At 48.9% G+C, this 15,449-nt stretch overlaps 1 protein-coding gene across 1 annotated transcript in view; it reads right to left on the bottom strand.

Moving 5' to 3' along the window:
- KIAA1549 (KIAA1549 ortholog) overlaps positions 1 to 15,449 on the bottom strand; it is an 84,047-nt gene that overhangs the window by 27,120 nt on the left and 41,478 nt on the right. Inside the window, exons 11-14 of the mRNA XM_047763239.1 lie at positions 13,648 to 13,736; positions 6,546 to 6,748; positions 2,452 to 2,675; positions 1,348 to 1,501 (exon numbers count right to left, since the gene is read on the bottom strand). Of these exons, the coding sequence (XP_047619195.1) occupies positions 1,348 to 1,501; positions 2,452 to 2,675; positions 6,546 to 6,748; positions 13,648 to 13,736 (670 nt within the window). The remainder of the gene's footprint in view (positions 1 to 1,347; positions 1,502 to 2,451; positions 2,676 to 6,545; positions 6,749 to 13,647; positions 13,737 to 15,449) is intronic.

Below are 15,449 nucleotides of genomic sequence, written 5' to 3'. Positions count from 1 at the left end.
TCTTAGGTTTTGTTTTGTTTTTGCCTTTTAGGGCCACACCCGCAGCATGTGGAGGTTCCCAGGCTAGGCTAGGTGTTGAATCAGAGCTGTAGATGCCAGCCTATGCCACAGCCACAGCAACACAGGATCCGAGCTGCATCTGCGACCTACACCACAGCTCACAGCAACACCAGATCCTTAACCCACTGAACAAAGCCAGGGATCGAACCCACAACCTTTTGGTTCCTAGTCGGATTCATTTCTGCTGCGCCATTGATGGGAACGCCTCAGTATATGTTTTTTGCTAATTTCTAACAAGGATGGCTCTGTCAGTTTGCCTCCAGGAGGAAGGGGCCTTGTGCAATTAGACAAGGCTGCACCCTGGCTCAGGGCTACAGACGTTAACGGTGTATTCTCGTGCTGCCGGACACACTGGGCATCTGGGGCTCCCGCTCCGTCTTGGGGTGTTTTTGTGTGTGTTTCTCATAGCCCATGGGGGAGGCTGACCCTTTCTTCCCTACTCGGTGGGGTCTGTATGTGTTTTAGCGCTGCTAACGTCTGCTCTGACATTTCAAGCAACTCTATAGGTGCCCCTTTTCTTTTAAAAAAATTGTTTAATTCTCTATTTCTTTCTTTCTTTTTTTGAATTTAGGGCCACACCGGCACCATACGGAAGTTCCCAGGCCAGGGGTAAAATCGGGGCTGTAGCTGCCAGTCCACACGACAGCCACAGCAACAACGAGATCCGAGCTGCATCTGCAACCCACACCACAGCTCGAGGTAACACTGCATCCTCCAACCCACTAAGCGAGGCGGATCAAACCCCATCCTCATGGATACTAGTCAGGCTCCCAATCCACTGAGTCACATTAGGAACTCTCTAATTCCCTATTTCTTAATTCCCATGAAGCTCTTTCTTCCATTAAAATTAGAAATACATAAGTTAATAAAGGTAACATCTTCTTAGCACTCTAAGAGCAGAAGGGGGTGCAAACCCCTAAATATCCCTTCTAGAAACCACCAGGAAACTCAAACAACTCTCTGACCCAGGGAAGGAAAAAAACAAACAAAAAAAAACTTTCTGGACACTTCTCTGTTTTCAAGTTAACCTCAAGAGGTGCCCCTTCACGTCTGAGAGGGCAGGGCTTGTATACAGGAATGTGTCTCCAGAGGGCTCCCCCAGGGGCACCTGCTCTCAAGTCTCTCCTCAAAGGAGCGGCCCACGCCCGCCCCCAACCTCAGCTGGCCCTGCAGCATCAACCACCGGCACCCCCATCACACCGGGCACTCCATCCTCTTCTCCCGGAGACGACCCCCCCCCCCCGCCGCCCCGCCCCCATTCCAGAAGCAAAGGTCAGTATAACACACCGGGCACCCCATATAGGCAGAGTTGTGGACACCGGGGGGCCTCTTGTACGTGCCGTCGCTGTCTGTGGTGATGAGTCTGTCCCTCTCGGCATCTCCCGGACAGCCGTTGACTTGGTGTTTCCGGCGGGGCTTAGGAGAACGTTTTATCCTGGAGCTGCCAGGAGAAAAAGATGTGATCATCGTGGGAAATAAACCCTCCTGCCACCGGCGCGTCACCTGACCACGAAGTGTCTTCCGAGCACGCGAGGATCTGCTGGCCACTGGCCTAGACACCCCACCGTCTGTGCTCCCAGAAAGCGCACAGGCCGCCTGGCCAGACGCTATCAAACACAGGGAGCAGGTGAGAAGCACGCAAGACAGGATGTACTCAGGCCCTTAGGTCGTTACACAGACCTTCAGAAAAGGGCGAGGGCCGTGTGAGCAGTGACGTCATCGCAGGCAACCTGGGGCCCGACCAAGGTCTCAAAGGGGGAGGAGGATCAGCAGACGGGGAAGAGAACGAGGGGCTGGCAGGACCAGCCCAGAGGCCAGCAATGGGGATGCAAGGGCATGTTTGGGGGGCGATGGGGCACCGCCTAATGGAGCCGCAGTTCTGTTCTGTGCTGGGGCCGGTGGGGAGCCGTAGGACGGAGAAGCAGCTCCACCCCAGAGCCAGCCAAGCCCGAAACAAGGGTGAGCAGAGCAAGGCACCCATGAGAGCGGATCTTACAGAAAATGCCTCTGCATTAGCGGGCGGGGGTCTGCAGAGGCCAGGAGACCAAGTCTCTGAGGGTGGCTGTGGGAAAAGAAATGAGACCTGCCTGCTGACCTGGGGACGGAGCATAGGAGGTGGAGATAGTGGGGCCGAGAGCCTGACCAGGAGAGGGCGCCAGGGAGCAGGTCTGAAAAGGAAGGGGCCGACCTTGGGCTAAATTCTAGGAGAACCTAAGTCCACAGAAATGCTTAGAGATTACGAGGGGGGCAGGTGGAAAGAACTCAGCCTTCTATGCACAGCTGATGGCCCGTGGGATCACGGCCTCCCAGCACCTACATAGCTGGAGTTGCTTCCAGAAGCTTCTCCCTGAAAGTGGCCGGGCCCTGGTACCCCTCCAGCAGGGCCCCCACCTCTTCCTGGGCTCTATGAACACGGAGGGCACGCTGGCCGTGGGATCCAGGATCTTGTCGATCTGCATCTGTGCCCGACGGTACACGCGGTGCCGCTCCCGCGTGTCCCCCGAGGACAGGTCGTCCACCACCGGGAACTCGTAGTGCCCGCGGCGCTTGGCGCGGAGCCGGATCTTGTTGCGGTGATGCTCGATCTCCGACTTGTGCCGCAGCGCCGTCTGAATCTGGGAAACGAGAGAGACGAAAGTTCTGCAGGTTTCTGGGGCCCAGCACAGAAAGCATCTTGAGAGGGCCTCCCCGCTCCCAGTGGCTGTCCTAGGCTCCCACGAGGCCCCAAAGGAGTGACAAGGCCAGGCACACACACACACGGGGGCGCAGTGAACCTGCCACTGCCTACGAGCTGTCTCCAAACTCAAACTCAGCGCGAGGAGTGTGAGAGGGGGTGTACACACCCCCGCCCCCAACGCAAAATAACTCAAACCTGGGAAATCGGCCAGGGGCAACTTTGAAGATACTAAGGGACAGTGACAAATAGATACAATTCTCCCTGAGAAAAGAGGATCCCGTACTTATACCCAAGAGTATCAATGCCCATAGTATCACTACTTGGGAGGTTTGTTTTTCATCTTTTTATGCCCGCACCAGCCACATATGGGGGTTCCCAGGCAAGGGGTCCAATCGGAGCCATAGCCGCCGGCCTCCACCAGAGCCACAGCAACACGGGATCCGAGCTGCATCTGGGACCTACACAGCAGCTCAGGGCAACGCTGGATCCTTGACCCATTGAGTGAGGCCAGGGATTGAATCCTATTTCTCAAGGATACTAGTTGGGTTCGTTAATCACTGAGTTAGGAGGGAAACTCAGAGATTTCTACATTAAGACAGATTCGAGGAAGATATTTGCATTAGACAATAAAATGCCCCTTACTGATAATGCTTAGCGTTACCAAAGCAAGCTCCCTGACGTGAGAGCCTTCTCTTCAAAAAGGAGAACCCAAAGTTCCCTTTGTGGCTCAGCAGTAACCAGCCCAACTAGTATCCATGAGGACTCAAGTTCGATCCCTGGCCTCACTCTGTGGGTTAAGGATCCGGCGTTGCCGTGAGCTGTGGTGTAGGTCGCAGACACAGCTCAGATTCCACATTGCTGTGCCTGCGGTGCAGGCCAGCAGCCATAGTTCCGATTCAGCCCCTAGCCTGGGAACTTCCATACGCCATGGGTGAGGCCCTAAAGTGAAAAAAAAAAAGGGGGGGGGTGGGAGGAACCCGAGTATGGGAACTTGGCCTCACTGGCTACATGAGGCATGAACGGGTCTACAGAGCCAGTTGGTTCTGCAGCCTGGGAGGGAAGAAAGTGGGAGCAGGGGGTGAAGGGAGACGCCTCCCACTGAGGGCCAGATCCAGGAGTGCAGATGCAGGTGTGGGGGAACAGGCCACTGCTGAGGGAGTGGCAGGTCTGCCAGGTGTGGCAGAAGGCAGGCGAAGAAGGGCTCCCCTTCATCAAGGCGCGTCCCCCGGTTCTGCCAGCACTGAGCCCTCCTTCAGAGGACCTCACAGCAAGGGAGATGGAGACAGAGGGAGAAAAGGGAAACCAGGCCAGGGATGCACCTGGGAGAGGAGAGCAGGACCGCAGGCCAAGGTTAAGGTGGAACATTCCTGGCCATGCCCCGGTGAACCAGAAGCCACGTGCTCTCTGGGACTGTTTGAGGAGGATCAGGTGGAAGAGATTCTCGACAACCTCCCGGCAAGAGAATCCAGGAAACCCCTCTTACTCTATTAAGATCTAATCGCTCTTTAAAATGTATAGGAGTTCCCTGGTGGCCTAGTGGTTAAAACTCAGTATTGTCACTGCAGTGGCACAGGTCTGATCCCTGGCCGGAGAACTTCCACATGTCATGAGCACAGCCAAAACATTAATAAATTTTTAAAATAATAATAATTTTTTAAAAAAACATTTTGAACTTCCCTTGGATGATAAAACTGTAGCCCACTGGATCCTGGGGGCAGAGCCTCCTTGCCTGCCTGCTTGCATCTCTCAAAAGCATCCTATCTTAATAAATCTATTTTTTTGCCCCCCCCCCCCAAAAAAAAAAACCACACTTTAATAAATAAATTATACGAAATCTTCCCAGAAGGACCAAGATACACTAGAGATTTGCTAATAACATGTTTCAGGAGTTCCCATCAGTGGTAACAAGCCTGACTAGTATCCATGAGGATGCAGGTTCAATCCCTGGCCTCGCTCAATGGATCCAGCATGGCCGTGAGCGGTGGTGTAGGTCACAGATGCGGCTCGGATCTGGCATTGCTGTGGCTGTGGTGTAGGTCGGAGCTGTAGCTACGACCTGACCCCTAGCCTGGGAACTTCTATATGCTGCGGGGGAAGCCCTAAAAAGAAACCAAAAAAAAGAAGACATTTCAATTTTTACATATGAAGTAAATAGGCAGGTGCATCAGTACTGATAAGGCTCTTGTTCTTAAGTCAGGCTTTCATTTAATGCTTTATAAGCAATATCTATGCTTCCGATAGCCATACACAGGCATCAAACACATTTTTAAAAGACAGTAAAAGAAAAGGGAACAGTGGACACGGTGCTACTGCACTGTAAGGTCACGGGCCTGGGAGCACATTTTGTTTGTTTTTTGGGCCACGTGGAGGAAACCCCCCCTACCAGGGGGCTCACTCACAGCCAGTGTGAGGCAGGCACAATGCAGGACTGCTGGGGACACATCTAGGCTAGGAATGGGGTCATGCAGGCATCGGTGAGAAGGGACAGCAGTGCCACCGTCAAACCCACAGCACATTCTTGTGGTCACGTCCTTGGCAAGGAGCCAATGAAATGTGGGGAGGAGAAATGGTAAGAACTGTGGATACGTGACTTATGTCAGATAATCCACTTTAAGGAGCACCTTTAAAGTGGGGACGGGGGCGGGGGCGGGGGGGAGGATCAGTGGTACCAATTATTACTTCAAACTGGCAGAACTCACAAGAACAGCAGGCGTTTCTTAGCGGCAGGAGAGTGACAGCCCGCACACGGCCCGAACTGCAGCACTAAAGAGCGTTCACTCCACTCGAGGTGCAACCTGGTCAGATCTCCCCGGTTCCAGTTGACACTGACCTGACCCAGACGTCTGGGTCCCAAAATCGTACGAAGGAAGCAGATTTAACTCACTCTTCCAGGAATTGCGGGAATAGGGTATTTTACCAAGAATTACCTAGATCTTTGGGGCCAGAGTAGATCTATCAGGGATCATGCAGGATACGCTTAATTTTTCCAGCAACAAGTTGTGATGACACCCACCATGGAAGCTCCTTAGAGACCCGTGCCCAGGATCCTTATTGGAGGCTAGTCCCATAGGCACCCTCTGCCGAGCAAAATTCCAGACTCCCAGAAGGAAAGAGGGGTTCAGTATAAACCATGTTTGCTCCAACAGTTTAGGCACAGCAAGCTGCTCTGTTCTAGGAATGGTAGGAATCTTCCCCAAATCCAAATGCCCCAAACTCCAGCTGCAGACTGAAGTGGGGCTTTCTAAGGAAAGCCATCCGGGATCGCTCTCCTGCACACCTGCCAGAGAGCGCCCACTAGCGTCTCTGAACAGCATCTGATTTAAAAGCACTGAGTGTCAGATTTATTTTTTTAGTTTTTTATAAGTAGTAGTATAAATAAATAAAATGTTATTTTATTTACTTTTTGTCTTTTTTTTTTAGGGCTGCACCCGCAGTATATGGAAGTTCCTGGGCTGGGGGTTAAATTGGACCCCTGATCCTCAGGCTAGGGGTGGAATTGGAGCTGTAGCTGCCAGCCTGCACCATGGCCACAACATCGCAGGATCTGAGCCGTATTTGCAATCTACACAGATCTTTAACCTACTGAGGGAGGCCAGGGATGCAACCCAAGTCCTCATGGATACTGGTCATGTTTGTCACCACTGAGCCACAACAGGAATTCCCTGAGCGCCAGATTTAAAATTAAGAATACACATCCGCAGCTCCTTAGCAACCTTCTGACTCTGTAACATTCACGCTTTTAAGCACTGACCAAATCAGGATTTTTTTTATTATTATTATTAACATACTATTTCATAAAGCCAAATACCTCTTTGTTGATTTTGTTGGTTTCTGCCACTCGGTCGGCCAGTATGGGGTGCGGAACCGGAGGAGCTGGGATGGGCTGCATGGCGATCAGCTGGATCTTACTGGGGACCCGCCGACTGGCCTCCGAGGAGCGGGAGATCCTGTCCACGTGCTCAAAGATGGAGGCGGACGAGTGCTGCTCATTCCCCGAGCTGGGAGGGGCCCCTGGACCAGAAGCAAAGTCGCAATAAATCGTGAAGTCATCCTAAAGAAGGGCAAGTCAGAGGAGTCCCCACTGTGGTTAAGAATCTGACTCTAGGCGTTCCCACTGTGGCATCATGGAAACGAATCCAACTAGTATCCCTGAGGACGTGGGTTTGATCCCTGGCCTCACTCAGTGGGTTAAGGATCCGGCATTGCCGTGAGCGGTGCTGTAGGTTGCAGACTCGGCTTGGATCCCACATTGCTGTGGCTGTGGCCTAGGATGGCAGCTGTAGCTCCAACTGGACCCCTAGCCTGGGAACTTCCACATGCCATGGGTGCGGCCCTAAAAATAAAAAGAATCCAAGTGCAGCAGATCAGAGGTGCAGGTTCAATCCCTGGCCTGGGAACCTCCATACGCCATGGATGCAGCCATAAAAAGAGCAAGAAATCACAATTACAGATTATTTCTTTGGGGGGGCCTTGGGGGGAGTCTTCTTGGGTTGGTTTCTTTTTTTGGATTATTTCTTCAAGAATCCCCAGATGGGTCCCTGACCAAAACACACCCCCCCCTCCATGGCAGAGTACCTGAAATGTCACTATTTGAGCTTAAATCCTCTGGGTTAAATTGTATTTCTTTCAGCCTCATTAAAAATGACAATTATCCTTTGGAAAAGTGTGAAAATCATCATGAGACATTGCATCCCAAATGGTCTGTTCAGTAAGACAGAGGGAAGGACAAGAGGGGCCTGAGGCTGACCAGCCAGTAACAATTTAGAGAACTTTAAGGACCACACTTACAGCAAGCAGTGCTGCACCTCCACGCTTATTTGGAGTGATGTAAATTTAGCTGCCCAGACAGTGACACTGTTGAGAAAGCAAAAGACCGTGGCGGGGAGGGGGGTCTGGGGACATGCTGGCAAGTACTGGCTAACGATGATGGCTTCTGGCTTTTCGGAGCTACATCACTTCTGCTGTATGAAGGAAATTACAGGAAAGAGTCAGGAGACCCAAAAGCTGCTGCCTACAGGGCAATAGTTCCCACTTTTAAAAGAGAGCAAGAGAACACTGAAAAATGGTTAAAAGGGTAAATGTAAGGTATACTTATTTCACTACAATGAACTTTGGGGGGGGGGGGGCTGTGCCCAGAGCCTGCAGAAATTCCCAGGCCAGGGACTGAACCTGAGCCACAGCAGTAACCAGAGCCACAGCAGTGACAATGCCAGATCCTTAACCCACTGATCCACCAGGGAACTCCCACACTGAATTTTATTTTTTTAAGTAATCCCAACCACAAAAAAGAAAAAAATGCAAACATGTAGAAAAAAAGATAGAAAAGAAATGTTAACAGAGACTAGATCTTTGTACAATGGGTGCTTTTCTCCAATTTCTTGTATTTTCTGTCATGAGGATTTTCACGAATCTGTGTTACTTTTAGAACAGGAATAATCAGATAAGTTTTAATTTCAAAAAGGCAGAGAGAGATGAAGAGAGGTTGAAGGAACAGAAAGAGCTCTCCCATTAGACGCGCTAAGATGACTGGTGGCCTCCCTCTAGGCCACAAGTCACCTCCGGACACTCTGGACACGGCTTGAAAATAAATGGCCAACGGGCCAAGAGAAGGCGTGAGAGCATGCAGAAACTGTTTTCAAACAAAAGCCTGAGTTTTGAAACCTCAAGCGTAAGTGAGGCGAAAAGCATGTGGAGCAAAGCAGGAAGGAGTGGGTGGTGGTTCACAGAAGGGACGCGCTTCAGTGCTGCAGGGATCGTTGTATTTCCTCTCAATTTCAGCTACATTCAGTTGTTTTATCCCACGTGGCTGGAAACTCCGTACCCAACTCTGTGAATGAAGAGGCTGCTTCCAGCGAGGAGGCCTGTTTGTCTGGCTTCAGGCTGTTCTCAGGCTTGCTTTCCCTGCCTCCAGGGAGCCTGACCCTCCGCACAAGGCAGGCACAGCCAGGCAGGCCACTCCATCCGCAGCTGCTCCACTTACAGGCACGGTGCCTAGAAGGAGCTAATGAGCTTTGCCAGATAAGGGCAGCCTTGCTGACCCAAACTTATCGAGTGACTGGCAGATGTCACAGAGGGTGTCTCATTAAACTTACTGATAACCCAAAGCCCAGACTGTGTTCCTCCAGGATGATTAAAAAAAAAAAAAGGCCAGGGTGCAAAGGTCACCAGGAAGAAAGGCCCCTCCTGCCCTTTGCCATGAGCTGCCGGTGTCCCCACCCCCGGAGCTGCAGGCCTGTGGGTGACTCCGGCCCATGCCCCAACCCATCCCCCAACTGGATCCTGCCACTGGAGAAGCAGGGAAGGCACAGAAAACCCTCAAGCCTCCAAACGGCCTGGAACCCAACCTTTCTAAAAGGCTGAAATGGCGAGTTTGTTATTTGTCATAACCATATACTATAGATGCATACATACATATAACCCCAAACATACATGGAAATAAACTGGGTTACTATGTATATGTAAGACATAAATAAACATGAGGCTATTTGCATTGTTTACTATGCGTTCCACAATTTAAAAAAAAAAAAAAAAACCTACCTGGACAACAATGACCAAAGGAAAGCATGAGGGCTAACCAGAGGCCGATGCCATGACTCCCGCCATAAGGCATGAGCGACTTTGGATTAAAGTCTTTCCTCCAAATATTATAAAATGAGCAAAAAATAATGATGATAGAAATGATAGCCTAGGACAATGCCCACAAAGCAGAATGACACAGGAAAGGGCTCTCTAAATTATTAAAATACCAAAGCAGAAGAATATTTGAAAAGAAATAGGAATTTCATTACCTATAGGTAAATACATTAATCTTCATTATTACTGATGCTGGGACCCACATTAATATCCTGTGGGCGGGATCACATTTGTCTCTTTGTTCTCATTCCATCCCAGCACCCAACCCATCACAGGTACTCAGTAAACATGTGCTAAATGGATAACTAAATGACTAGTCATCTCAACTAAATACATAATACTCTTCCTGGAAGGCATTCCTGTTGTGGCACAGTGTGTTAAGAATATGACTGCAGGGACTCAGGTTATTGCAGGGGCTTGGGTTTGATCCCTGGCCTGGTGCAGTGGGTTATACAATCCAGCATTTCCGCAGCTGCAACACAGGTCACAGCCGTGGCTCAGATTCAGTTACTGGCCCCAGAACTTCCATGTGCCATGGGTGCAGCCATTAAAAAAAAAAAAAAAATTCCACCTGGAAGAAGCATCTGGGAATCTGGTATAACAAAAAGAGGAGAATTATAATTTATAGTCTCATGACTAGAACAAAAAAATATTTTAATGTGTATAGAAACACAAAAGACCCTGAATAGCCAAAGCAATCTTGAGAAAGAAAAACGGAGCTGGAAGAATCAGGCCTGTCTGACTTCAGACTACACTGCAAAGCTACAGTCATCAAAACAGTATGGTGCTGGCTCAAAAACAGAAATATAGATCAATGGAACAGGATAGAAAACTCCAGTCTATGACAAAGGAGGCAAGAATGTACAATGGAGAAAAGACAGTCTCTTCACTACGTGGTGCTGGGAAAACTAGACATTTACATGTAAAAAAATAAAATTAGAATATTCTCTTATACTACACACAAAAATAAACTCATAATGGATTAAAGACCTAACTGTAAAACTGGATACTACAAAATGCCTCGAGGCAACCATAGGCAGAACACCCTGACATAAATCACAGCATTATTTTTTTGATCTACCTCCTAGAGCAATGAAAATATAGACAAATAGGACCTCATTAAACTTAAAAGTTTCTGTACAGCAAAGGAAATCATTAAAAAAAAAAAAAAAAAAGGCATTCCTATCATGGCTCAACGGTTAACAAACCTGACTAGGATCCATGAGGATGCAGGTTCTACCCCTGGCCTCGCTCAGTGGGTTAAGGCTCCGGCATTGCTGTGAACTGTGGTGTATCTTGTAGATGCAGCTCAGATATGGTGTTGCTATGGCTGTGGCACAGGCTGGCAGCTGTAGCTACAATTCAACCCCTAGCCTGGGAACTTCCATATGTCACAGGTAAGGCCCTAAGAAGCAAAAAAAAAAAAAGACATCCCACAGAATGGGAGAAAATACTTGCAAAGTGACTGACAAGCGACCAATCTCCAAAATATAGAAACAGCTCATGCAGGTCAATACTAAGAAAACAAACAGCCCAATCAAAAAACGGGCAGACGATCTAAACAGACATCTTTCTGAAGAAGACACCAGATGGTCAACAGACATATGAAAAAGTGCTTAATATCACTAATTATTAGAGCAATGCTAATCAAAACTACAATGAGGTATCACCTCACTCCAGTCAGAATGACCATCATCAAAAAGTCTACAAATAATAAAGGCTGGGGAGAGCGTGGCGAAAAAAAAACCCTCCTACACTGTTGGTAGGAATGCAAATAGGTTCCACCTCTGCCCTCCCTCCACAGCTATAGCCGTAAAAAGAAAAAAAAAGGTTTTAATCTGCTTTTGCAAAAAAACCTCTTACTCCACGCAAAAGTACATGTCAGCCTAGATCCTATTCTACAATGTGGATTTTCTGAATTCAAATTAATGAATTATTAATGAAGTTCTAACTACTTAAAAATCGCAGCCTTGGAGTTCCCATCATGGCTCAGCACTAACGCACCCAACTGGTATCCATGAGGAAGTGGGTTCGATCCCCGGTCTTGCTCAGTGGGTTAAGGATCCAGCATTGCTGTGAGCTGTGGTGTAGGTCATAGATGAGGCTTGGGTCTGGTGTTGCTGTGGCTGTGGCGTAGGCCGGTGGCTACAGCTCCGATTCGACCCCTAGCCTGGGAACCTCCATATGCCGCAGGTACGGCTCTAAAAGACAAAAAAAAAAAAAAAAAAATCACAGCCTTACATACATGCAAACTACAGAGAGCATAAATAAAATACTCAGCATTTTGCCATCCCCAGCGTGGTTTATTCCTGATGAGCAAGGCGAGAGAAAGAAAATGACACTTATGCCCGGACGCAGCACTGGCGCAGCACAAACAACCTGAACGCAGCCACCTGCACTCAATGAAGGTACGTTCCTCTCGACCCCAGATCTCCTCACACCTCCACTAAGGGGGAAGCAGCGGTAACGATGTGACTGTCAAAACTGCAGGAACCATGAACACGGCGACACTGAACACGGAGTAGATAGTCTCGGAAGGGTCTCGACAGTCATAAAGCCATCCATCCCGGTCTAGCCACCTGCCAAAACCGGTCTGCTGCCAAGCGGACAAAACACAACCACGAACTGACCAAAACCACGGTCTTTTCTCAGCTTTCACTGCAGGGTGGGCCCTGAAAAGGCCGGATGACTTGTGATAGCCGTGAGAGCCTGGCCAACGAGTCCAAAGAGACCCAACCCTCGTGCCACCCACTGCAGGGAGAGGAAACGCAGGCCCCAGGGCAGCAGCGGGGAGGAACCCAGAAAGGTTCTCAAGCAATCTTCCGTCTCCGTGAACTTGTATTTCATTATGATTTGCAACACAGGATGGGTTTTTATGTGAATTGCAAAATAATTCAACAGCTCTGAATAAAAATTGAGAATCTTTTTATAGGGTATTTTAATTAAGTTCCATGCAAGCGATAAAATGCCTTCTGGCAGCATTAACATTTTAAAGAAGTAAATAAACTTTGACAAATGAATTGGTATTTGTGGAAAGAAAAACCATCCTTCTAAGGCATGAAAATAATGCACCAATTCAGGGGCATCTTCAAATCAAAACAGCAGCATCTGAGCTTCTAGGACCCACAAGAATATCCTCAAGAGACAGGTGTTCTTGGAGAACCCTGTAAGAGACACTTGTCTTTTTCCACCATCAGCTCTGAGCCCCGACGCTGATAAGCCTCCTGCTGAAGGTTTTGAATATATGCTGCAAGCAAGATTTGATTTTCATTAGCCATATAGAATATACTGGTTCCCACACTGTCAGCCAGGAGTTAAATGCAGGAACGGAAAGCATGAAATTCTCAGATGTGCAATTAACAGAAACTGAGAAACTCCAGGGCAGATTAGGTTGGTTTTTGCTTTCCCAAATATTTCTTTCCCAGGATCAAAATTAGATTTTAATCCTGTCTATCCGAAACAGGACACCGCTTACCACAGTGCTAAATAATTTTTAAGATCCTCTGAAACTGGATCCAAAGAAAAAGATTCTTCCCTTATTTTAAGACGGTATTTTACTTTAACACCAAAAAAGAAACAACTGGAAGGAATCTCACGCAACGCCAGATCCTTAACTCACTGTACCGGGCCAGGAATCGAACTGGCAACGCCACCGAGATGACGTGGATCACTGGGCCGCAGTGGGGACCCCAACAGTCCTCTTTAGAAGGAGACTGACATTCACCTCAAACGTGACCTAAGAAGCGACAGCATCTGAAAACACATGCAAATCCGCTACAGCGTCTGATCACACGGAACTAGAAGACACATCGAGGGTCACGACCAAGTCCAATGCTCTTGCACCTGTGAGAGATAATCAGCTTTCTAACGGTGACAGTGAACCGGCTCCTAAGAAGGTCCCTGCAGGCTGGCTGCAGCTTTTGAGACTCTGGTTTTGGCTTGATCCCTCCTCGTCCTTGGCAGAAGAAAACTGTGAGGACCCCTAAACTAGGATAGAACCACTAACCTCAAAACACACCTCAGCAGAATCTCAAACCTCCAGCATGGCCCCTGACCTCAAAGCGAACGCCAATACAGTGTTAGCTGGTGACAGTCAATCTGAGAAATTTACTATAGAATGAGGAATATTCTTCTGCACCTGTTTTTCGTTTTGTCTTTAATGTTGGGCCTTCGAAGCGGTACAAAACCCCTAGCCTGTTGGAACCTCGTCATTGCTACTTTTAAAGTGGAGAACAAGAAGGGTCACAGACCACTCTGAGGGGCTCTGTGGGACTTGCCATCGGTCACCGCTCCTGGAGTCTTGTCCCCTGCTTCCCTCTCACTGGACTCCTCACTTACTGTAGAGTCGGCATCTGAAGGGGAAACTCTGCAAACACAACACAAATGCAAACGTTAGGAGAGAGAAAGACGGGGGAGGGAAAAGTCACTTTCACGTGGGTGTGGAAGTCGGGCTTCCAGACAAAACTGGTAGAAATGAAACAGTCCAAAGCACTGCTTGGTGGCCCGGCATCTTCAGGGGCACTAACGGCACCCAGTCACCCTCTGAAGACAGTCTGACAAGGTTTATGAAAAGGCTTTGGGGGTTCGTTTCAACAAATGCCAGGAAACCAAGTCCCACTGGAGGATGGTCCTGCAGCTACAGGGCCTGGACGGGCCGTGTGGGGCTGGCACGGGTTAGATCAGAGCATCTGGGGTTTAAGCCTGTTAGGGGTTACCTGTTCTGCAGAACATCCAGGAAGCAAGGGTATATACCTGCAGTCACCCCATAAAACTTGAGCTCTTTGGATAAAGTCTACACAAGCGTAAGCAGTGATTATCGCTGCTATGTGATTCAACATATAAAAAGCAAGGGTGTCACAGAAACCAGCTTGCACCAGGCTAGTGAAAAATGCCTAATCGCTAACACCCCTTCTCTTTGCGCTCTCTGAAATGCCAAGACATTCTGGTGCCCCTGAGGGATGCAAAAAGGCTGTCTTAACCAAGCAGACCATTGAGATGCTGGAACAAAATGTTTAGGATGAGGCTACCAGAGGGGGGGAAAGACGGGGCGAAACTGTACTAGCATATTCAATTAAGCTTTCATGATTTGATTTATTCTCACTTGGCAAAATAATTAAGCAAACGATCTCTCTCTACATAATTCATCTTCTTTTGAAGAGATCGTGTTCTCATAGCCATTAGATTCTTAAAACTAGGCCAGAACCCCTGGGGCAGGATTTCTGATAAGTCGGAAATTAAAACATCGTTTTGAATGTTGGTTTACGATCACACGCTTTCCCCCCGGCTCAGCAGAAACATCAGGATTTGGGATTCCAGAGCTCAAAGGCAAGCTGATAATCTGAGGCTTCAATAGCCAAAGCCTGATTACGCGTTCATCTGAGGTCAACTTAATAGAACCTGATTCCGGACGTCGTCTTATCCAGAAAGCTGTGGCCCGACTCAGAGAACCGCAGAGAGATGGTAGGTAGTCTGTTAGCAAGCAGTTCTCCATGTGTTTAATTTTGATAAGAGCAATGGGAATGGGAGTTCCCATCGTGGCTCAGTGGTTACCGAATCTGCCTAGCATCCATGAGGACGCAGGTTCAATCCCTGACCTTGTTCAGTGGGTTAAGGATCCGGCGTTGCCGTGAGCTGTGGTGTAAGTTCCAGACGTGGCTTAGATCCTGCATGGCTGTGGCTGTGGCGTAGGGTGGAGGCTACAGCTCTGATTCAAGCCCTAGCCTGGGAACCTCCATATGCCATGGGTATGGCCCTAAAAAAAAAAAAAAAGGACTGGGAATAAATCGGGGATGGGGAGCTGGGCAGAGGGGAGGCAATGAAGATGCATGCACACAAGCCAACAAGAATGACAACAGGAGCAGGTGGAAAAAAAGCCAAGCGAGGGCAGAAGGATGTGATGATGACGGTCACGTGCACACCAAGCAAAGAAGCCACAGCTCCAGGTGCTGGCGTGACGGGCAAGGGCCAAGCCAAGACTGGCAGAGTGTGTATCATACGCCATGCACCTGTTATATGTTATTCCTGATCTCACCTCCAGCAGGTCTAGCGTGGTCACCCCAGAATATATACATTGGAGCTG

This window comes from Phacochoerus africanus, chromosome 16, assembly GCF_016906955.1.
Source record: "Phacochoerus africanus isolate WHEZ1 chromosome 16, ROS_Pafr_v1, whole genome shotgun sequence".
NCBI lineage: Eukaryota > Metazoa > Chordata > Mammalia > Artiodactyla > Suidae > Phacochoerus > Phacochoerus africanus.
The sequence above is the reverse complement of the archived record's forward strand: the minus strand, read 5'-3'. Positions and strand labels throughout refer to the sequence as shown.